This window comes from Mauremys reevesii, linkage group 2 (assembly GCF_016161935.1).
Source record: "Mauremys reevesii isolate NIE-2019 linkage group 2, ASM1616193v1, whole genome shotgun sequence".
NCBI lineage: Eukaryota > Metazoa > Chordata > Testudines > Geoemydidae > Mauremys > Mauremys reevesii.
In genome coordinates, this window is record NC_052624.1 from 104235481 (window position 1) to 104259680 (window position 24200).

A 24200-nucleotide genomic window follows, 5' to 3' on the forward strand; every position below is an offset into this window, starting at 1 on the left:
TTATCTGCTTGTCACTCATTGATATCCTTGGCAGATGCCATAGAATGCTTCAGTGCTTTTTATGCCATCTTTTGGTCCAAACTTCTTGGTGACAGTAAAATAGATTTGATAGATGGTCCAGCACAGGGATTACAAACATGATCAACAGCCTTTGTGTGATATGAACCATGCCCATTGTCTGGGATAATTCATTGTGGAATGATCTTCTGGACTTCCTTTTGAAAATCTGCCCCACCCAACAAACATAAATGTGTTTCTGGTTATGTTGATCTCATTTAGGATGATAATCTGTGTACCTTCAAGTTGGAGAACAACTAAGGCTCTTGTTTGATGCCTGACAGACAGATCACGGTGCTCTGCACAAACACTAGTTGCTTATAGTTTTGGTTAGAACAGTGACTGTAAAATATGGAACCTTCTTACTCAACAAATCTGATCCTTATGTGTATTATAACTCCAATCTTCTCTGACATTATTAATAATAATTATTATATTGTGGTAGCACTTAGAAGTCAACCAGGTCAAGCCCCATTGTGCAAGGGGCTGCAAAAACATAGCAAATGCCAGTCCCCCTCCAAAGAGTTTAAAAGTGCCAAAGTTAATCTTCTACAGCTTTTTCCTCTCATCTGTAATGCAGAGGCAGCACAATTATGAGAATGTGAACTGGATGCGATGTCATCCCGTGTATCATGAGAATTCTTAACTTAGTTCTAGTTCCAGGAACTGGTGTAAGCACATGAAGGATTTTGCTCACAGACTCTGTATTGCTGAATTAGGAAGAAAAAGCCAAGCTTCACTTTCAGAATCTAGGGTGAGTTTGCTGGGATGGTATTTTACAAGCAAAAAAATGATCTGGAAGCCATCAAGACACAATAAGACACGTGACTATGCCATTATCACACTCACTTTTCAGAGCACAGCTACACTTTCAGTCTAGATTTAGATTTTATATTCACTGAATATGGACTACATATGGACAGTCCATCCATGCCCGTATCTGCAGAGAGAACTCTATGTTGAAGCAAATTATTTTGATTGATTTCCATTTCCCTGCTTGTGCAAAGAGATAGGCATATCTATGGGCAAATCTCCTCCCTGCCAGCTATAATATAACCCATATGGAGGAATGAAAAAACCATGACTGATATATCAAGTCTCAAGTGCCCACAGGAAGACTTTATCCTAGAGATCCAGTCTTTAACATCTAATGAGACCAAGCTTCCCACAGTTGTCAGCTGGGGAAATTTTGAATGTCCTTGTAACAGACCTATATTAATTTCTTCCTTCAGTGATACATACAGCCTAGAAATGCTGAATATGAAGAAACAACTCTCTTACTCTGGCTGTAGTCTAGACTGGAAAGGTAAGCTTTCCCACACCCTTAAAGAGATGAAAATGGGAAACACTGTTGATATTGGCATCTCTTAAGTGATCAGCGGGCTTCCTGCCTTACCTCCTGTATTATCTAATTCTCTGGGGAAGAAAATAAATAGGTATTCCCCTCCTGGGACAGAAACCATAAAATATTATAACTGCAGGAGAAAAAGGGCACAAGAAAACCAATATAGGGTATTTTTAATGGAGGGATTTCCCTGAAATTTTGAAGTTGTGGACTCCTGTGTGTATTGTAAGTACCTGCAAGGGAGCTCCACTCAAGTACCTCAGCTGCGGTAGTATGGCAAAGAGAGAGAGGCATATGTAGGCAAGTCCCAAACCATTTAAGGCCTTATAGATCAGAGCCAACATCTTAAACATCACCTAGAAATCAATAGCCAGACAGTGTAGATCACAAAGCATTAGCATCACGTACTCACAGTAAGAGGCTCAGCAGAACAAGATATCCAGTGCAACAAGTTCTGCACCAGCTTCAGAGCTGACAGAAGTGTACGTCTTATGAAATACAACAAAACAGTGTATTCTGAAATGACAAAGGCATGGATGATGGTAATGAGGCCCATATCAGAAAAACAGTCAATCTCCTCGAACCTTTTTCTCTTCTAGTCACTGCTGCTGCATGATCATCTAACAGCATCTGAGAGTCCAACTAGACCCTCATGGGACAAATGGTGAACACCTACCCTCAATCAGGAGCACCAATAAAATCCTCTGTTAGCCTCCTCCAACCTAGCAACCTCAGCATTCATGTCGCACTCCCCATCAGTACCTGGCCCAAACCAGGGAAGCTAATGATCCAACCAGCGGACCAAATTGGTGGTAAATCACGGTCACTTGCCACCTAAGCCACAGTGTGCATATGCTAAGAAGACGACCTAAGGCTTCTCTGGATTGAGCCCCTGCCAGTTCCCTAGCAGTTATTACCATATCCTGAGAAAGACATTCTCGAGTAGCCAGACTTCTGAGCTGGACAAAAATGGAGAGAGAGAGCTGAATGTCATCCACATATTGAAAACATTTCAGCTGTGTTCCTTGCTATCTTTCCAATGGCAACATAGACACATGAATATGGAGGGGTAATAAGCTGGAACTTTGTGGAAACCCATATGAGAGGTGCTTTTGGGCAAATTTCTCAAATACTACCCCAACTCTCTCCACGATCAAAGAACAGAGACACCTCAAAACAGTCCTGTCTACCCCTGCTGTATGGCAATGCTGATATTCCACAGTCAAATGATAGGGCCACCCGTGTCCTTCTAGCAACAGGAACTGTACCAGGGTATCAGAGGGCAGAACTGGGCCAGACACACTTCTCTAGCTGATAAATGTTGCTTTTTTCCCCCACAGGTATAATACTCTCAAACAAGGTTCACTACAGTCAAATAAGAGGGTTGCAAAACAGTCATACAATGGAGTTAGCATTGCCCTACTTTCATTACCTTGATAGACTGGGTCACCCTTATAGTAGCAGCATTATCTGAGTGTTTCCACCTGTTTCATTCCCCTTGCAGCCTTCTTAAATCTGTACATGTAGAACTTAAAGACAGAAACACCCCAAATAGATTGAACACAACTACAGATTGTAGCCGTATTAAAACTCATTCAGGCCATGTCTACACCATACCACAGTGTGGACTATGGGAGCATGAATTGCAGAGTTCACCAAAGTGTTGCACTGTAACTGCCCTGTACGGACGCTGCTGCCGTGAACTAAAAGTTGCCTAGTGTGTGTTAATGTAGTCCTGTCTGAAAAGGATTACGTTAGCGCACTGCAACGCAATGCAAACAAGCCCTTAGAGAATATGATTTCCTTGCTGCAGGATTAGAGTCCTGGTGATAACTTATAGTCCATCACTCTGCCTATAGAGCAAGCGTGGGAAGGGAGCAGGAATTTAATTAATGTGATATCAATTAGCTAGGAGTAGGAGGGCAAGGTCCACTGTGGTCTTATCCTATAACAATGCCTGTGACCTGGCAGCAGCTTTAAGTTCATGGCTGACTCTGTTGATCTTGCCAAAAAGAAAATGGTCATGTACACTTCGCCTTTGTCAAGTAACTGGGACCTGCCACTGAATGAAAGCAATTCCTAGGGAATATCAATACTGTGCAAGTAAAAGCATGTCTGCTGTATGATTGGCCTGTGTGGTTGACAACACTGTTCAAGGGATTGATCCTGAGAGGAGCTGAATGGCTTTTGAGACTAGTACTGAGTGCCCTCAGCTCCTGCTGAAATTAATGGGAATCTCACTCAGCACTAGTTAATAAGTGATCAACACCTTGTGGAACTCTACAGTATCAGGCCATAAAGCAGCTAATTCCCAAACTGGACAGAAAATAAATGATTATCTTTGAGAAAGAGAGAGAGAGAGAAAATGCCCCATTGGCAAGAAGTCACTTATATCATAGAATCATAGAACTGGAAGGGACCTCGAGAGATCATATAGTCCAGTCCCCTGCACTCAAGGCAGGACTAAGTACTATCTAGCCCAGTGGTTTTCAACCTTTTTTTCATTTGTGGACTCCTAAAAAATTTCAGATGGTGGTGTGGACCCATTTGGAAATCTTAGACATAGTCTGTGGACCACAGGTTGAAAACCACTGATCTAGACCATCCCTCACAGTTGTTTGTCCAATCTGCTCTTAAAAATCCCCGGTGATGGAGATTCTACAACCTCCCTAGGCAATTAAGCACTCTGAAAGGTAGGACATTTTTCCTAATGTCCAACCTAAACCACCCTGGCTGCAATTTAAGCCCATTGCTTCTTGTCCTTTCCTCAGAGATTAAGAAGAACATTTTTTCTTCCTCCTCCTTGTAACAACCTTTTATGTACTTGAAAATTGTTATCATGTCCCCTCTCTGTCTTCTCTTCTCCAGACTAAACAAACCCATTTTTTTCAATCTTCTCTCATAGGTCATGTATTCTAGACCTTTAATCATTTTTGTTGCTCTTCTCTGGACTTTCTCCAATTTGTCCACATCTTCCCTGAAATGTGGTGGCCAGAACTGGACACAATACTCCAGTTGAGGCCTAATCAGCGTGGAGTAGAGCGGAAGAATTACTTCTCGTGTCTTGCTTACAATACTCCTGCTAATACATCCCAGAATGATGTTTGCTTTTTTTGCAATAGTGTTATATCAATACTGAACAAAACATGCCCCTCCCCACCCCCCCAAACAATCCTCGCAAACCTTTAAAACTCCAATCACATGAGACTGTTGAGGAAAGATGCTTCAGACAGGGCCTGGACTAAACTCCCAGGCCAAAGATACTTTATAGACTTGGAAGAGGGAAGAAAGTTCCTGTGAATCCACAACACACATTCTACACTACCTCTTAAGTCGATTAAACATACGTCTCTCAGGGGTGTGAAAAAGACACCCCGCCCCGAGTGACGCAAGTTAGTGACTTAAGTGCTGTCCACACCAGCGCTGTTTGCCGGAGATGCTTTCCCACCAGCATAGCTTCTGCCTCTCACAGAGGTGACATAATTATGCCGACGGGAGAGTGCTTTTGTTGGCATACAGCATCTTCACCAGACACGCTGCAGATGCGCTGATGTAGTGCTTCTAGTATAGACTTACCCATAGCAACACTGGGCCTTGTTAATATGTGCAGGGGATACCTCCCAGGGACATGTACAATGAAACCCTGTCTTTTATGGCTACAGAAATATCAATGGCTTAGTGGAGGTGGCTTTCCAGTAAATGTAGAACAGAATTGTTCTGGGTCCATCTTTTAGGCCAGAGAATAGCTAATAAGAGCGGTCTTTTGAGAGGTGTTACAGGAAGCGGTGTTGCACTTGGCACTCATTTCTCTGAATGAGAGCCAAGCCTTGGATTGTATAAAACTGTACTTCTGAGTTTGAATAGCACCTAGGAAAATAGAGCTCTGCTCCTGAATGAGACTCCTCGGGAGTCTACTAGAAAGTATTTAATAATGATTGAGAGATCTTTGAGGCAGGGATCATCTGTGTGTGCTTGTGCAGTGCCTAGCACATTGGGGATGGGCCTCTAGGAATGAAGGTAATAAATTAATAAAATTAATAATATTCCCTGTCATGATGTTAAGTGGACCTGCATTTTTGTGCTGTCTTTCAGATAAACTGTAAAATTTGTCCTGACCCCTTCTTGTAATTAAAGCACCCATGACACTGGAGTGGAGAAGTCAACCTTGGTACCATAGCAAAATTCCAGTGCACGTAATTATTACACTCCATCTAATTAAATTTCCCGAACAGTTTCAGAGTCTTTGGTTACTGTTTTAATACACTGCATAGTGTTGCTTTGCATTATAACACAGTTGCCAGGTTCCACAGCAGAGGCTGCTGTATTTCAGTAGTGGGTGAAGTGATTGCTGTGCATGGCTGTATTTCTAAAGCACTTTGGTAAGAAGAGTGCTATGTAAACAAAACATTTCCAACTATAAACCATAATCCACTTTACTAGTAGTTCTGTGAAACTGAGTCCACATTGTATGCAAACCTGTACAATATGGATATGTTTTCATTGCTTCAAAAGCATTCTTTGTTTAGGCATAATATTCCCTTACAACTAGGCATTTATAATTTACTTATTACAAAACAGAATCTTTCACACAACTGTCAAAAAAGTGAGAGCTGCTTGGATTATGCATGACTTAGTCTGTACAAATAAATATAAAACAAACAAAGTGTCAAGGAGGAATTTATATCTGCCCTAGGCAGTTACTCCTTATTAGAATTTCTTCAGTTTGGTATCTTACTCTTTGTAACATATTTAATTGTTGGAATCCATTCTAGTTTTTCCAAATAAAAGGGCCTATTTACTCATGCAAGTAGCCACACTGCAGTCAATGGGGCAGATTTTAATACCTTTACTCCCACTGGCTTCAAAGGGATTACTTGCACAGTAAGGTGTTACTTATTGTCAGTAAATGTATCAAAATCTCAGTGGGACTAGATATCATGATCACAAAGGTAGTTTTCCCAGGTTGAGGTTCATCCATTGCACTCTGGGTGTGCTGACCTCTGTGATTTCCCCAAATGAGGGAAACTCAATTGCATGAAAGAAAGGGGCAAATTCAGGCCCAAAATAATGATAAAAGGGCTTGATTGGATGATCCTACTCACATTGAATAGCACCTTACTGCACGAGTAGTCCTACTGACATCCAGGGCATAGGCACCAACACTCACTGGCAGCCCCACCGATCAGCTCCTCTTCCTACCCCCAGCGCCTGCCACGTGCCACCCACCGGTGATCAGCTGTTCAGCAGTATGAGGGAGGTGCTGGGGGGAGGGGTAGGAGCGGGGGCAGAAAGAGGCGGAGCGAGGGTGGAGTCGGGGAAGAGGCTGAACAGAGTGGGAAGCGGGGGGCAGTGCAGGGGTGGGAAGAGGCAGGGTGGGTGTGGGGCCTTGAGGGAAGGGGTAGAGAGGGGGCAGGGCCTGGGGGTCAAGCATCCCCAGGGAAACCAGAAAGTCAGTGTCTCTGATCAGGGAACTACTCACAGAGCAATACAGAGAGTTTGTTTGCCTCTTCAAGAAAGAACACTGATATTAAGTCTTAGACACTCACAATTTAAACTAGAAATTAGTTTGAACCAAAACCCCAAACCCTTTGAACTTTGAGGGAGATGGGAGACTTGGAATCCACATTTAGATCTGGATTTCAGTCAACCTCTCTCTTTAATATGGGCTGAACAAAAACTCTGAACCCAAACACCCATGATGAAGGCTGAGGGGTTCAACATCCAGAAACGGATCCTAACTCTGAGGCTCAAGCCCATCCCTAATACAGACATGTGTCACTGTAAAATACATTCAGGCTTTACTGTTTTCATGCCACACAATCCTTTGTCTCCAAAACAAGTTAGTTATAGTCCACAGGAAGTATTTTCTTCATTCTCTTTGGTTTCATCATTCAAGGTTTGAAAAGCAGGAGAGGGACTGGAATATTATGTGCATTACAATATTAGCCCTCTTACTCCAACATGAACACATGTTTAGGGCCCCCATCACCACAGCTTCCAAGCACCTCACAAGAATGATGAACTTGTCCTCACATCACCTCTGAAGTCGGAAAGCATTATTGTCGCCATTGTACAGATGAATACACTGAGACAGGCAGAGGAAGGCCTTGTCTATACTGTGGATGTTTTTGCACTGGTAAGACTCCTAGAGTAAGTCACACTAGTGCAAGCCCCGTTATATATTGGGATAGCATGTCTGTATTAGGGGTTTGCACAATGTAACTGCAGTTGTGCAAATTTCCCTAATGAAGACAAACCTCATGCGATTTGCCCAAGGTTTCACAAGAAGTCTGTGGCAGAACCAGGAATGAATTCAGATCTCCTGAGTCCCAGATCAGGGTCTTAACCTCAGTATGTCCCTTCCTCTCTCTCTTGGCATAATGGCAACACATTGCATTTCACTACGCAAAAGGTCATTTAAATTGTCATTTGCTGTGTTTTTACTTTCTCCCCTTGTGGCAAGACTTTTGAAAACTGTATGATCCATTTTTAAACCTCATTAAAATACACATGGCAAGGAACAGCACCCATCCATGCTATTGTTAGGTTGCAAGTTCCAGTACATGAACCACATTTGAAAGTTATAAATTCTTGAAAACCACTATCCAGTACCTGGAGACTTCAAAGAAGAAAGGGCTTGATAACACAGCACAGTGAAAATCAAACAGGGCAAAAAAACAGCTGGATAGGTACTGCATTGACCTTGGTGTAACAACAGTTTTTGTTCAGGGTGTTATCATCTTGGCCTCAGGCTAAGCCATGGAAGTAACCTCTTGAACTTAGAGCTCTTTTGGCTAGAGAGCTCATCGGATAAAGGTTTAATTGTCTGCATGTCAGTGTGTTGAGTCTTTATCACTTCTGCACTGTCAGTGTTTAATGTTACACATATCCGAGGAAAGGGTCTATTAAATGTTACTGAGAACTCTAATTTGAAGAGTAGCCTCTGGCTAACCAAAGGGTAAAGCAGAGAGAACCTGCTTAGATTTTACTTCTTTTAGGGGCTGACCCTTGCTGTCTGTTTATACCTAACATACCTCGGCTTTTCTTTGGCCAATCATTTTTGCAACAAGGATTGGATAACTGCAGCAGATGGATCTTAACTTACTGAGGCAATGCATGGTTCTTCAGGACGTAAAACAGTGTAAGCCATGAAAAGACATTTGCTAATGCTTACGGGACAATCACTTAAGACACCACCATCCCTCAGTCTATTTAGGATGGGAGCTATCTCAGATACCACTGTGCAGTAACTGCTGGTAAAATAGGAACCACTCTACAGCATAACTAAAGAAATCTCAGTTGGAAAAGGTAAAGACAACTACACACTTGTTTGTGTCACTCTGGCAGTAAGACAAATCTGGCGGTAACACTGCTTTATTAATATGTTATTCCGTTCAGATCTCATGTTGCTGTAATTTCCCCTCTTTGACTCTCACACAGGCTACCTTTATTAGGATTTACCAATTCTTCCTTTCCCATGTCTCTGTAACTTAGGTTGAGTTAGTGTTCCCGTATGGCAACAATCTCCTGTCAGTACAGGTTACATAAAGTGTCCCTTAAAATGTGCAAGCAAAGATGTTTTGTGATTTACTGCACAAATATTTCAGACAAGGCTTCACTTTGTTCTTCCTTCTATAAAAATATTTGTGCACAAATGCATACACACAGTGACAGGCCACAAAGAAGAGAACAAATAGGCAGTGTTGTTAATCGCCAATCATGTGGGCCAGTGTTATATGTAAATATTTTCCCAGACCTTTACTTCACTAGTCAAATCAGCTGCATACGTTTCCTCCTATGCTCTTCTGTTGGGCACCAAAGTTTGATCAGCTATTGGTGCTGGGTCAGATGCTAGGAAACGGGGGCTATGACAGACACTGCTCTATTTCCACCAAGAGGAAGAGAAGGGAGGTACTGTCAAATTTCGAATGACCAGATGGAAAAGAGAAACATTTTGATTATCACTATTAGCTGCTGCCATGGACTGTCAAATTCAGTGAGGCTATAACTGTTTCCCAATGTGGGACACTTGCCTTCACCCCTAGAGAGAAAAGGCAATTTGCTCAGAATGGTTTAGTCACTGAAATGTTAATCAATAGAACTCCTCACTCTTTCTCATTTATTTTCTGTCAGCTCCTGAGCTGCATGTTGTGGGGCAAGGAAGGGAAACAGAACATAGAATGCAGCTGCATGCTATACCACACAGGCTGCCAGCCAGCTCACAAAAGCCTTTTTGTCTACAGGCGCTGTCTGAAGATGTCAGATGCTCATGTCCCAATAGACTACTGTAATAATGCAACTTGCACTCTGGAATGATAGTGTGGGTTATAAACAAGCCAGCAGAAACTTCCTAACAAAGATGGGGTAAACCATCAGATTCTTGGGCCAGATCCTCAGCTGATGTAAATAGGTGTAGCTTTATTGATGTCCATAAAGCTTTGCTGATTTACACCAGATGAAGATTTGCCCTATTTATGGTGATTAATTCATTATTGATTTTCATACAGAAAGAAACAAAAAGTACAGAAAGGTAAATGACTTACAGCTTGTATGTTTCCAAATACCACAGGCTTCAGGGGGATCTCTAACAAAACTCTGCAGTTACACAATTTTACAAAGCTACAAGACCAGACAATACATACTCATTCAGTATTACAGAGCCATAACATGTTAGAGTCGGGGTAACAGCAATAAAATAGGAGAAGATATATGAATATGGAGTGGAGGGAAGGACTTTCTTTAACTGTATGGAATGTGTGTGTGTGTGTGCACGCGCAATGTTGATTGTGACTGTGATGCTAGTTTGCGTGTTTAAGGAGTTGCTTATGAATCACTGGACAAACATTAGAAAATGTTCTATTTAGATACATTTTCTGGTTTCCTGTTAGTTCTTTTGTATGACATAGTGGGTTAGATCCTCCTCCCCCATGACACAAAGGAGCTTGAATGCTGCTGTAACAAGCTATCAGTGAATCACCTTTCATGTAAGGGGAATCCCCATGTGGCAAAGAGTCAGTGCAATGGCTCTTCTCCACCTTTCTCCTGACCCCCGGAATAGGGCATGTATCAAGAACTTGGCTGCAGAAAGGGAACGTGGCTGAAGCCCTGCTACACTCTGGCAGTCCCCACCTGCTGTGATGGCTTCTCGTTGCAGCAAGATGTAACTCTGAGCAGCCCTGAGGCTACTGTAAGTTGTGCTCAGACCCAAACTGACCGTTGGTCAGCCACAGAATTGGAAGGATATCTAATGTTGCTATCAAGCTACGTTTGTCTCCCTGTCCCCAGCCACAGGCGCTCTGGACACAGCACTGGGGTGGCCAGGGATTGCCTGTGGTGTGATGGTGTTATTATTTTTTTTTTAAAGAGAGCTCATTTGTTCTTTCTACTTAGTTCTCACTTGACATGATCATCATGTTATCTTTGTGACATCATAATCATATCCACTGCAGGTGACAGTGATTGCTCCAAAAAGGCTTGATGATGTCACATGGGAATTAGGCAGAAGGAATAGATTCCTTAGACAGACACCCTTTCCCCCTGCAAATGTCCTCAATAATAAAGAACAAAGGAAGGAAAATACACAAAATATGATATATAGAAGAAGTATGATTTCCCAAGATAAGATTCTTCAAAGTCTTCCATGAGGTGTGAGTGGGCATTATGTTCTGATCTTGGAGCTCTAGCACAACAAAACTCCCACTGACGTAAGACTGGGTCATAAGGCATTAATAAATGCACTGCTGTACAGTATGCAAGGAATTAGAACAGCAAAGACCATGGCTTTCCTGCAGCTGCTCTATCTTTTGGATGAAACTTGTGCTTTTCATATATGGGATTTCCTCAATATTTTTTAGGTCAAACTTAATTGCAGTGCTTTAAAAAGGACAGCATTTCAGCTACAAATGAAACCCTTAAAGCTATTGCATGTTAAAATAAACAACATTAAAGCAGAGCACCTACTACTGCTGAATATTCCATAAAGCTTTTATGTGATGCATGAGTATACTAAGCAAGAAGAGTGAATATTTCAAACAAATATGGTGACTTTTAAGTGCAAGAGAAAGCAAAACACTGCAGGAGGCAATGGAAGAAGGAACTTAAAAGGTCTATGTTAAAATTCTATGTCCTCAGTCTTTTGCAAGAACATCAGCATAGATGAAGTTTCAGACCAAAACTTGGATCTTGGACAGAAGCTGCTTACCTCTTCCATGGATCCAAAGAACCACTTTTCAGTAAGAAGCCAGGGGAAGCAAACACACCTGACCCTTATCTAACATATGCAAATCTTATATTTCAAAGGCAGAAGTCTAATCTTCACAGTTTTATAGGTAGTTATCTTCATGTGCAAATTCCAGGAACAATTACCAGTTTAGCTAGCTGCTGTAATATCAGCCTAGGAACATTTAAAGAACTATTGACACCTGTAGCGGAGTGGCTATCCGCTCCCGCCTGGTGGGGCTTTAAAACAGCCCTGGGAAGGGGCTTTTGGCTGAGCTGACTAGGAAAGTGGCTTCAGCTGGAGGCCTCGCCCCAAACTGAAGCCCTGGGGCTTATAAGAAGCAGGGAAGCCAGAGCCCAGACAGTCTCTCTCTGCTTCAGAGAGGGATGGGCCTGGCTGCTTATGAGCAGAGGTGAAGCACCTGGGTGAAGCAGGGCTGGGAATAGGCTGAGGAGCTGGGGAAGCTCCAGCCTGGAAAGCCCCAGGCTGCGGCCTAGCAAAGGGCCAAAGGCACTGGGGGTTGCAGAGGGCAGCCCAGGGCTAGGACAAAGCAGCAGGTCCAACCCCCTATTGCCTGTGATGAGTGGGCTGATACTGCAGTCTGCCCCAGGGTGTGGGGCTAGACCATGACTGTCAGTGGCCACTACTGAGGCAAAGTGGGGATAGTAGGGTGGGGGTTCCCCTGGGAGGGGGAGACCCAATTATAGAAAGGGGGCACCGGGTCCAGGGAGGGACGCCGGGGCCTGAGAACAGGCGGGTCACCAGCCTGCCGAGGGCGCTCCAGGGCAGAACTGCGGGACAATCTGAGACCAACCAGCAGGAGGCGCGGCAGGGGTGAGTACCACCCGTTTACAACACCTAATGAAAGATATTCTACAGTGAAAAAAATCTGTGGTTTTATAGAAAATGCTTTCTGAATTTCTCTAATTCTTTAGTACTGCTTTACAGACAAATGCATAGCAACAGGATCTTTGTTTAGGTTGTCATCTCAATTAATTTGCTCCCCTTCTTAATAAAGAGTAATAAGCACTCTTCAAAAGGTTGTATAAACAATTAGGATTATTAATACCTAGCTCTTATATAGCACTTTTCACCAGTAGAACTCAATGTGCTTTACAAAGGTCAGCATCAGTAACAAATTAAGCCTTACAAAATGCCTGTGGGATATACAGGGGCGGCTCCAGGCCCCAGCACGCCAAGCGCGTGCTTGGGGCGGCAAGCCACAGGGGGGGTGCTCTTCCGGTCACAGCGAGGGTGCCTTCAGCGGCTTGCCTGCAGAGGGTCCACCCAAGCCACAGGACCAGCGGACCCTCCGCAGGCAAGCCGCCGAAGGCAACCTGCCTGCTGTGCTTGGGGTGGCAAAATGCCTAGAGTCGCCCCTGGGGATATAGTAGGTAGGTAATATTATGCCCATTTTATAGACAGGGAAAGTGAGACAGAGAAATTAAGTGACATGCCCAAGGCCACCAAGTGTCAATAGCTGACACAGGATTAAAGCTCAGGAGTTCCTGGCTCTTTCTGCCTTTCATACATGATATCAGAGTCACATAGTTATGACATTTCATTTGATTGCTGTGATATGAAGTCACGAAGGTTGTGACTTTGGCTGGTTCAACTTTCTGTATGTAAAAGAGACAAAAAGGTTACCACTTCTACATCATGTTCCAGCCAGGGATCTCAGGACTCTATCCTGCAGAGCAATGAGCAATCCTAGGTGGTGTTTTGAATCCTCAGCTTCAACTAACATGAATGGGAGATAAGGGCTTGTTGCACTGAGCACCTTGAGGAGGCTCTGAGCACCTTGAGCCCTCAGAGAGCATCACAAACAGGAATGAAATCAGGCCATACTTGTGAGGTGGGGAGAGCCTGTGTTATTTCCATTAGCATATAGAGAAATGGAGTCACAGAGTGATTGAGACCAAAATGCTTTTGTGGTGTCTGAAGCTAGGTACCTATATTCATATTAGGCACCAGTGGCCTGAGGCGCAGCCACAGTGAACACCAGCAACTCTCATAAATCCATTAATTATTATATCAGGGAATTAATTTAATCTACTGTCCAAAGTCATTGGGAGGTTAACAAGCTATTTAAGAGATTATCTGAAAAGGTTTTTACCTGCCAGGATCTGATTTCAGGGTTCTATGTTTTTCCTTTAAGAGCTGAAGAGGTCACAGATACCTGAAACCGAGCAAGAATCTGCGTTCTTTTTGGTGTTAATTGTGATGCCACTGACTCACCAGCTGTTAGAGGAGAAATAGAATGCAGAACTCAGGTACTGGCGGGAATAAGAAAAAATGGATGTTCAATTATTTTGTGTTAAAATGCATTTATCTATACAGTTTAACCCTTATGAGATGCTGCACACCTTTCACTTTCAATGAAGATCATGGAAATTGAGGAGGCTCAGCATTTTGTGGGAATAAGCTCTAGCAACATTACCAGTTGATTGATTCAGCATGGAATGTTCAAAAGTGTGCAGCATAGGGTTACCTCTGTTCCATGGAATTCAGCTGTAAAACCCCCACTGACTTCAATGGGAACAGGGAAGCCAACGCAGAATGCTCTTGAAGAAAAAAACATGCAGTTCAAGTTGGGTTAATTTAAAAACAAAAGCTTTTCTGTTCATCTCTAAATAACCATGACTAAAAGAAAGTGAATCATGAGACCTCCAAGCCTCAGATCATCTTAGGAAACATCACGTGAGAAAGAAATTCTTTTATTGTTAGCAAATAGTCACTGTGTGTAGAACTAAAACTCTTGTCTCCTCAGTGCCCTGTTATAGAATTTGGGACTAAAACCTCAAATCAAGCAGCTAGCTAGTTGTGCTTGAGCAAGACATCTCAATGATAACCTCCATGTCCAGTGATCAAAACTATTGTTTTTCTTTACATTTCAAGATCACAGTCACAATGGAGAAAGAAGGCAAATCTAGGATAGCAGCATATAATATTGGTGGGGAGGATATTTAATATGAATAGGGTTACCAGATAGCAACTGAAAAAATGGGATGATGGTGGGGGAGTAATGGGTGCCTATATAAGAAAAAAATCCCAAAAAACGGAACTGTCCCTTTAAAAATTGGAGATGCAGTCACCCTAAATATGAAGGGTCTTATTTAAGAATTAAATATTCTAATATAGAATTTCACCACAACCTTTGTGATGTGTACAGTTTATGGACAACTTTTCTTATTGCATCTTTATTTGCAGACTGTTCTGTTATGCACTGCCAGAGTACAATTAAAAGAGTGAATTATTAACTAAGTTTACACTTCGCGTACATCGTGTCACGGTAGCATCAGTTATCTTCACATTGGGTTTGTGCTTTAATTAAGATAGAGAAGAGAAACTGGCTCTCTGTCTCACAACAGCAAAGAATTGGTGATAGAGGAGAGATTTAAAAAGACATCCAAAGGTGCCAAAACTTTTGTGTTTTGTGCAATGGCTACAGAGAATATAAAAACTGGCTTCTTTTCTCCCTAGGTTTTACCATAGTCAAATTCAAAAAGAGCAAGCAATTGCTTTGATGAGATGTGAATTTATGCAGACAGCAGGAAAATCCTCACTGACGCAACAATAATTTTTGTGGGGAGGAGCAAATTTTATCCTTCCCCATCCACACATAATTTGTCTGCCATCTTCATGTAGCTTTTCCATAATAAGGGGACTCTCTTGGGAATAGGTCACAAGGCACAGATAGCAAAGGTCCAGAGTGTTGACCTCATAGTGTACATGCAGGACAGATTTCAACTCTTTCCCCACCAACATGTGGAAAGGGCACAGTACTGGATCTCCAGCAGAAGACTATCACCTATATACTCCCTCTGTGAGTACTGGGCTTTGGAAGGATGCTCCAACTCAAGGTAAATATATAATCCTGGCCAAGGCTGGAGGGCTCAAATTGCAGGTTCAACCCTACATCCCCTTATTGCTTTAATAAGCTCTCCTAGATTTCCCTTTCTGTGTCAACTTCCCCTCACTCAGGAGACAGCTGGACCTGGGACTCTGGGCACACACACATCTAGCAGTAACCACATATAATAAGAATGCAAGATACACATCCAGTGTTTTACTACTAAGCCATGAGAATATGCCTCAAAGTCCTGTTTGGGTTACTATTATTGAGAAGATGTGACCTGAGAAATATACAAACCATAGCACATTCAGGAATCTGAACCCAACCAAAAGAATTCCTTCTGCCTCAAAAATAATATTCATAGAGGTCTTGATAAAAGTAGAATAATTAAAAGAGAAGAGTAATCGATCAAGGTAATCTAAATTTCCTCTGTTGTAATGCTTCAGTTTTGGGGTGCCAAACTTGAGACACTTAAAAAGGGGACTGTTCACAGGGCACGTGATAAGCACTTTGTGGTAACTTGGCCTAAGATGTCTTGAGTTGGGCCCCCCAGAATTAAGGCACCACAAAATCACTTTCAGAGTTCTGCAGCCAATGTCGGACTCATTCCATAGATGGAAACTAATCATATCTGCACAATAAACTATTTCATATGATACTTATCTCAAAGGAGTTCCTGAGAAAATCGTTTGAACCGATTATCTTATCACTCAGGCTTTCACCACCAGTTGATGGAATTCATGTTTTATTATTTTTAATAAGCAACAGTTCATTCAAGCATTGTAAATTCATGAGATGAATATACAGACTGACAAATGACAGAAATTTAAAGGGCATATGAATTAAAAAACCTTTCACTTCTAGGATGCTGGTTTGAAATAAGCTTGGGTCAGCAGTGACTGGACAGTTTCACCATCAAACTCTCAGGTCAGTTCCCAGTGGACATATTTCCCACCACAACATCGCTGAGAATGGGTTACCCATATCACTTGTTTGTGCACAGCGGGGAGAGCAAGTGTTGTGAGGCCAGTGCTTCCCCACATCCTCAGACAGGTGATCAAGGGTGAGGAATGGGTGGATTTGAGGTTAGGGGGGGAAGCAGGGACTGAATGGTGACTCATTCACAATTTGGTCCCTGATATGCTTCTGGGGCAGAGCAACTATGTGCTGCCCCTGATGCAAGGCTCATGGCAACTCAGGATCTAGCACTACAGATTTTCTACTTATGTAGGTCTGTTCTTAATATGGCTCTAATTTTCTTCCACAAAACACACACAGATATGATACAACAGTTTCCAAAGTAGAAACTAAAAGTTTGCTCACTATCAGGATTTATACTGATTAGTATAGATTAGGGTTATAATTTAAAAAATATTTGATCTGACTCATTTTTCAAAAGGAGAGGCTCCTTTCTGTCCATCTCACAGGTCTGAATAACTGCCCATATTTTCTCTACTTTTAACCCCAGTTATTTCAAGGCCATTCCTGACAGCCAACATCCTTTGTCATTGTCATTCTAAACATATCTTGGGTCCCCTATGAAGCTACCAACTGGGCCTCCATCTGCAAGGCCTAAGATTTATAATGTGGATCTCTCCACCATCTCAACCTTCCTCAGGTAACTCTGCCATGCTAAATAGAGCAGAGTTCATATAGGTTCATATCTGTTTATGGCAGGAAATTGACAAGAAAGCCTGAGATTTTTATCATGGCTGCATTCATCACTCTCATCCCTAAGAGTTTTCTTTACCATAAGACTAAAACAATAGCATAAAAGAAATGAGTTTATTAAAATTAGGAGAATTCTCTGATTTTAGGTGTCTCTAGACAACAGTAGATCACAAGAACTGTCTTTTTGTAGCCTGCCTAAAATGGATCTAGCTCTTCCTCTTCCATTCTACTCAGTGGTTCTTTTACAACATCTTCAATTTTACAGGCAGACCAGAAAAATCCCACAGAAGCTTGAGTCTTGGCCAAAAACTCTAAGGTTAGACAGGTATGGGAAGGGTTTAGATTTATAAAGCAAGAGTTAGTAGAGAATGGGTTCAAAGCTGGTGTCTGCGATATTTTTCCCAAGAAGGAGCCAAGTTGTCTCCACAGCTATCAGTTAACTTGTTCCCCCACCAGTTGACAGTGGAATAGGAGTGATATGCAACCCATTTCAACCTGGTGAAATGGATTCCCCAGTGACCCACATGCCACATGTGGCTACAAGTTTGGCAGAATTGCCTGATCTGGCCCTGTGCTTTGAAGAGACCTTGTCTGGCCTTTTTCAGCTCAGAGCCCACCAATACATCACCTTAACCAAAAGGAAGGAGTCAACATTCTGAGACACAGCATGATACTTCCTCTCAGCACCAGAACATCTTGTCCCAGTGGTTAAGAGCTCCATGTAAAGATGTGCACAACAGAAGCTATTTACAGTGGTTCTAGAAAAACCTATGGCCAATACTGGATCTTCCTGAGCACATTATCTACTGGCACATTATCTATTACAGGGGTCAGCAACCTCTGGCATGTGGATTGCCAGGGTAAGCACCCTGGCAAGCCGGGCCAGTTTGTTTACCTGCCGCGTTGGCAGGTTCGGCGGACTGCAGCTACCACTGGCCGCGGTTCACCGTCCCAGGCCAATGGGGGCGGCAGGAAGCGCCGCGGGCCAAAGGATGTGCTTGCCGTGGCTTCCTGCCTCCCGCATTAGATAACTTATTTTGAGAGCATGAAGACTGACAGCTGCTATATAAACTTGGGGTATGAATAAGAATAAAGATTTGTCCAAGGCAAAATTTCCATCCCCATGTGCTTCAGCTGAAAGGCTACATCTCCTGGGAAGCCTTTTAGTTTGTGTAGGGCCAGCCCCAGTATTGCCAACCACAGGAGTTCAAAAATCATGAGTCAGGCCCCCAGAACTCATGAGATGGGCTTAAAAATTAGGCAGATGTCAAAGTTTGGGCCTTTTAATTTGCCTTCTTTTAGGAGTTTATATATTTGAACTTCTCTGCAACCAGGAGGGCTAGAAACTTTTAGTTTTCATGTAAAAAACAAGTGGTTCTCATGTAATTACTGAAGTCCAAAAGCTGTGACTTTATTGAAAATACCAAATATCACAAGTGTTAGTAACACTGCAATTCTGACTTCTTTTTTTTTAAATAAGAAGCTTGCTTGGGTTACTAACATCCCCCAACCATTCATCTGGAAATGCCAGCAAAAGCTTTGAGACTGCATAGGGGCCCAGCAGTTCCTTGTCCTCAGGGCCCACCACCACTGAATTTTTCTGGAGAAGAGTTGAACCTGTGAAGCCTATTGGGCTTTCTGAATGTGGGCACCCTCCAGGGGAGTTTAGGGGGCAGGGAGGGGGGGACCTAGTCTGGGGAGCAGCCGCTGGGCACAGTTAGCCCCTGGGTTCTATAAAGGTTCATTGGGATTTGCTCCTCAATGAACCAATATGCGGGGGGAGGAAGAGGGACGCAAGGTGGAAGTTTCGCCTAGGGCACAAAATATCCTTGCACCGGCCCTGCCCCAAGGGGTGCATGCACCCCAAGTTAAGAACCACTGCACTAAACTGATAAGATCTGCATTTTAATTTAATTTTAAATGAAGCTTCTTAAACATTTTAAAAAACTTGTTTACTTTACATACAATAGTTTATAGACTTATAGAAAGAAACCGTCTAAAAAAGTTAAAATGTAGTACCGGCACATGAAACCTTAAATTAGAGTGAATAAATGAAGATTCAGCCCACCATTTCTGAAAGGTTGCAGATCCCTGGAGTATACAAACATTACATGGAGAGTGAAAAAAATTCTATCCTTCCTTTTTATTTCAGTTCTTATTTGGTTTAATTTCTGGACTCAATACAAAGAGGGGCATGTTACTTGTTTAAACAAAATATTTGGAACCCCAGAATCTCTCCATGTAGATCTGGGTGGATGATACTTGGCTGAAAATAGGATGCACAGCCCCAGATAGCCTAATCAGCTGTAAGCAGAGTCAGGATGAGCTCTACCCTGACATCTGGTGGTGAATTATGGCGAGTGTGGAAAAGAATTTTAGGGGCTGATCGTGTTTGCATAGGCACACCCACCCCGCCTGGCATAGCACACGGCAGCCTGGGATGGTTGCTTTGGCAGCTGTGGGATCCCCAGTTTCTTTGTTGTTGGGGTGGGAGGAGTGGAGTGTTGTCACCCTGATTGTGTGGATGAGGAACTGTGAAACTGCTTTGTGACAGGGAGTCTCACCATCAATTGAGTGGCACTCACTAGACAAGGGAGTGGGCTCCTTGTGTGAGCCAGAAGCATCAATTGCACCTCCTTCTCTCTTCACTGTTGAACACCATAGCTGATTTTTGATTTCCTTAAGAATCTAAGTTTCAGGTTCCTGAGCTGAACTCACTAAGAGCCAAACTCACTAAGGAGCTGTGCTAACTAGTGAGGGAGCCTGAAGTTATATTGTGGAGCAGAGTAGCTGGCAGAGCGGAGCAGTTTGTGGGACGGTTGGAGTGGATCACGGGCTGGCTGGTAGAGCAGAGCAGCTGACGGAGCGGAGCAGTTTGTGGGGAAGGCAGAAGCAGAATCCCACGGAGAGGCAGGGCAGTCGGCCCCGGACCACGTAAGGTGCCCCTTTCTACCCAGGCTGGCAGGGGGAAAACCCCTGCAGATAGACTCTTGAACTCTGGGGTTGCACTGACCCGGGACAGAGACTTTTGGGTTGCAGGACTTTTGGGACTGTGGGTGATCTTTGGTTGCTGGACTCTAGGCCCATTTGGGGTATTGGACTTTGGAGTCTTGGGGTGATTTGGGGGTTACTGGATTCAAGAGCCCAGGGAAGAGGACACGGCCCAATTTCCTGGGGTGGGTCTTTGCTCATGGTTTGGTCTATGAACTCTAGTTGAAGTGTTTTCCCAATTTAATGCTATGTTTATCTCATGTTATTAAACATTTTCTGCTACACCGAGACTCTGTGCTTGCGAGAGAGGAAGTATTGGCTCTTCGAGGCGCCCAGGGGTGTGTGTAAGATTTTCCCAGGTCACTGGGTGGGGGCTCGAGCTGGTTTTGCATTATGTTGTAGGGAAGGGACCCCTATGTATTGAACCTGGCCCTTGCTGCTATCAATTCAGCCTGGCAGAAGGGTTACACAGCTAATAATATATCTTTTCAGAAAATGAAAGAAAGCACATCAGAACAGCTGTAGGGAGTGTAGTTGATGGACAATCTGTCATCAACAAAACAAGAGGTCGCTTCTAAATGCTTTTTGTGGTTGTCAAGAGAACTCTTGCAAACAGAGCACTTGTAAAATGAGAACAGTGCTGTCTAGGAAAGAAAAAATTTATCACAGTGGCTTACAGAGATACCCAAAGGACCACTTGCAGAAATAGCACATTCAAATACTGTTTGGGGATTGGACAGTCTTTTTGTTCTGTTTTGCACAAAGGCTAAGACAGTGGGGTCTCGATCTATGACAGTTCTCCTAGGCAATCCAAAAATACATGGGGTGGGATTACTGCCAAAAATAAAGACGCACACAAAACATATAATACAGTCAAAATCTAACTACAATTTTAGTGACATTCCCTCAAGTGGACACTATGGTGTTTAAGAATCATCTCTAATTTTGACGTATCTGCTCCTGCTCTAGCTAGGTTAGATCATGGCAGCCCGCCTTCCCATCAACACAGATCATCACAAATGTATCATGGTGCTCAAGACACTACACTGGCTCTGCACTGAATACCAGATCAAGTTCAAAATCCTGATCTTTAAACGTTTAGTTGCTGAGGCCTCAGTTACCAGTAGATGACATATCTCCTCTTATTCCGAGAAAGGGTTACAACAACTGTGTTCATCAGACAGCAGAACTACAACAATAAGGGTTAGACTAATGAGAACAGGGGCAGAGCTTGCTCAGTGTCTGGTACCCAGATACCGATCTCTCTTCCACGGAGCTGAGAATGACCACTTTCAACATAAGAAGTAGAACCCAACATTTTGCCATAGCATTCTCATGGTAAGTGAAGCAAATAAACAGATGAAAAACTATTGAAAGAGCTAGTGAAAAAGGAGAGACCTAAGGATTTACTTGATATAATTTCTGCAAGGTACTTGAATACCACAATGAGGTCAGAATACTTAGATTCACCATGTACATAGGCAAGGAAACAATTGGGCCATTATTTATTTATTTAATAAAAAATCAAATCTGAGCAATTTACTTGGCTTCAGTTTTTGGGTGTCCAACTGGAACAACATAAAAGGAGCCTGATTTTCATACTGGGTGCTCAACACTTTCTGAAAATTATACCCTCTTAAAAGGCATCTCACACTGGGCAACCCAAGATGGAGACACTCAATATCATGTACCATAGCACATTGGCTTGGGTATCTGAACCAAATGGTCACATGGCTGTCATCTCAAACATTTTCCTTGCAGGTTGTTTTTTCTGTTCCACTTCGCCTTCTCTCTGAACCATAAAACAATCCCTCTCCCCTGTATTTCTCCTGCAGATAGTGTCTTGCAAGTTACCACGTTAAGCGTTCTTCTTTTGTAAGTGCTTCATACTTTAAGCCTGAACCCTGTGAGTAAGATTCAGCCTGAGAAAAAGTGTTGCAAATATTTACCCTTTAACTTCTATTCTGTGCTATAAAGTACACTTTCCCTTCCCACATTAAACACAAAGTAGTTTTTATACCATTTTTTTCCCCATATGACAGGGTGATGGTGAGGAATCAATACTGCACCATCATTTTGCAAAGCTGTGGAAAATAGGAGTTCACCTGTTTCATTTTATAAAATAAACTAATTTTCAAAGCCTTTCATTGTTATATACCATTGGGCGTGAACATCTCATGAGTCAATGAATCAACGTACAGGCCAGTTCATCAAATAAACCTCATAACAGTGGCAAAATTTTAGTCCCTATCTTCAAGTACAAGTTTCTCTGTTCAAAAACAGAACAATACAACATAAATTACATAGACAGACCAGGCCCTTTCCCTGATCCAATGTCTCCTGACACTGCTGCTCCTTGCAGGTTCCTCTCTGAGCGTCTTGTTGGCTTTTTATCTAAAGGCCAGATGACCTATATGCTATCACCTGATTCCCAACCTGAAACCGATCACCCAAGAGGGAGCTAAATATTCTCAGGTGGGACTGAGCCCAACTCCCCTTCAAAGGCCAACCCATTTTGTGACCATCTCAATCTAAGATAATCTCCTATATTGTTTTTAAAAATAAATTGAACACTTCATTTGATTTTTCAAGTCAAACTGATGCTTCACAGAAATCTTTGGAAGTTCTGCTCAGAAACGATTATGCATATACAGTAAATCCTGCTTTTCGTGTTGCTCTTCCCTCATCTCTTTTCTACAACCCTCTGTTTTTAGATTCATACTTAGGGGCTTTGAAAATGTTGCTGCTATAAACACAGGTGGCCAAGTTCACTGTAGTGTAATACTACTGAAACCAGTGTGGAATGATGCCAGGGATTAATTTTGGCCATTGCTCCAACTTCAAAGGTGGCCATTGTTTACAAAAACAAGTCATCTGAAAGCCTGGAAATAGGTAAGCTTCCCAAACCACCCTTAAGTCTATCTCTGTTATCTCTGCTCATCTTCCAGTTCCTGTGAGAGAATTTGCCAATTTTCTGCTCTCATCTTTATGAACAAAATGGTATTAGAGTCAAAATCAGAGGGAATACTGTTACTGTATATTGGAGATGTCATGGTCTGGGGTAACCCTAGAAAGGAACTTGATTATGGGGGTAAAGGGTGTCTGTGTCATTGAAATGGGATTTAAAATTAGATAAACGAAAAGCCTGGAAAATATTTAATCAAAAAACTGTAAATAAGGTAAGATTAACTCAGAGGCTATCATGAAAATGCCACTACCTCTTAATAGACAGAAATTAAAGAATAAGAAATACCTATATACTATTCTAAAGTAATATCACATATATGCAGAGAACTTACGGAGTGGCATAGTATACTGTAGAAAGATTGGAAAGTACAGTTGTGCCACAACAACGGAGAAAGCAGAGGATATGTTTTCAAAATATTATGGCACAATTTTAAAGGCCTTAAAGCGGTGACTGAAGGGTGAGGAATACACTTGCAAATAGTTTCATTGTCATTTTGGTGAGCTCATTAGCACTTACAGGCTTATTCCCCCCACACCTCCCATCGCACAGTGATTATAGCTACTTGTTGAGAAAGCATGAGAGCAAAAATTGAAGCCACAAGTGGGGGAGATGACCAATTAATCATTTCCCCTCTGTCATTTTGCAAGTTATGTCATCAGTTAGGATTAGGGTGACCAGACAGCAAGTGTGGAAAATCAGGACGGGGGGGGGGTTAATAGGAACCTATATAGGAAAAAGACCCAAAAATCGGGACTGTCCCTATAAAATTGGGACATCTGGTCACCCTAGGTAGGATCCGCTTAGATTGTGCCCCAAAGAGCCTACTGATTTTTCTGCGTGTACAGCATCTAGCAGAACAAATTCATGATCCATGACTGGTTATCCTAGGTGCTACTGCAAATACATATAATAATAAATGATTATTAATTGAAAATTCCTAATGGCACTGCAGTAAAATAATAGACAGTATCTTGGTTGTGTGTAGCTGTTTAAAGCTGTCAGAAATTTTAATGCTCCCTGTTTAACAGGTGTGGTATGATTTTGCCCAATAACTTTAAATCCCTTGAAAAAGACATGGCCAGATCTCACTGCC

At 42.5% G+C, this 24200-nt stretch overlaps 1 protein-coding gene, 1 long non-coding RNA gene and 1 pseudogene across 4 annotated transcripts in view; 2 read left to right on the forward strand and 1 right to left on the reverse strand.

Annotated features, from left to right (window-relative positions):
* The window catches only part of COBL (cordon-bleu WH2 repeat protein), a 287602-nt gene extending 275864 nt beyond the window's left edge, over positions 1-11738 (reverse strand). The window contains exon 1 of the mRNA XM_039522524.1: positions 11604-11738. Within this exon, the coding sequence (XP_039378458.1) occupies positions 11604-11612 (9 nt within the window). The 5' untranslated portion in view covers positions 11613-11738. The remainder of the gene's footprint in view (positions 1-11603) is intronic.
* Positions 1-23027, forward strand: part of LOC120397072 — a 29418-nt gene extending 6391 nt beyond the window's left edge. The window contains exons 2-5 of one of the 3 annotated variants that reach the window (XR_005593655.1): positions 1290-1363; positions 13780-13894; positions 16342-16404; positions 22854-23027. This is a non-coding gene — a long non-coding RNA (uncharacterized LOC120397072). Of the gene's footprint in view, positions 1-1289; positions 1364-13779; positions 13895-15303; positions 15696-16341; positions 16405-17413; positions 18675-22853 lie in introns of those variants that run through there. The other 2 variants (XR_005593654.1, XR_005593656.1) reach the window with 2 other exon arrangements.
* Positions 6323-6435, forward strand: LOC120399682 (annotated as a pseudogene).
* Positions 23028-24200: the final 1173 nt, after the last annotated feature.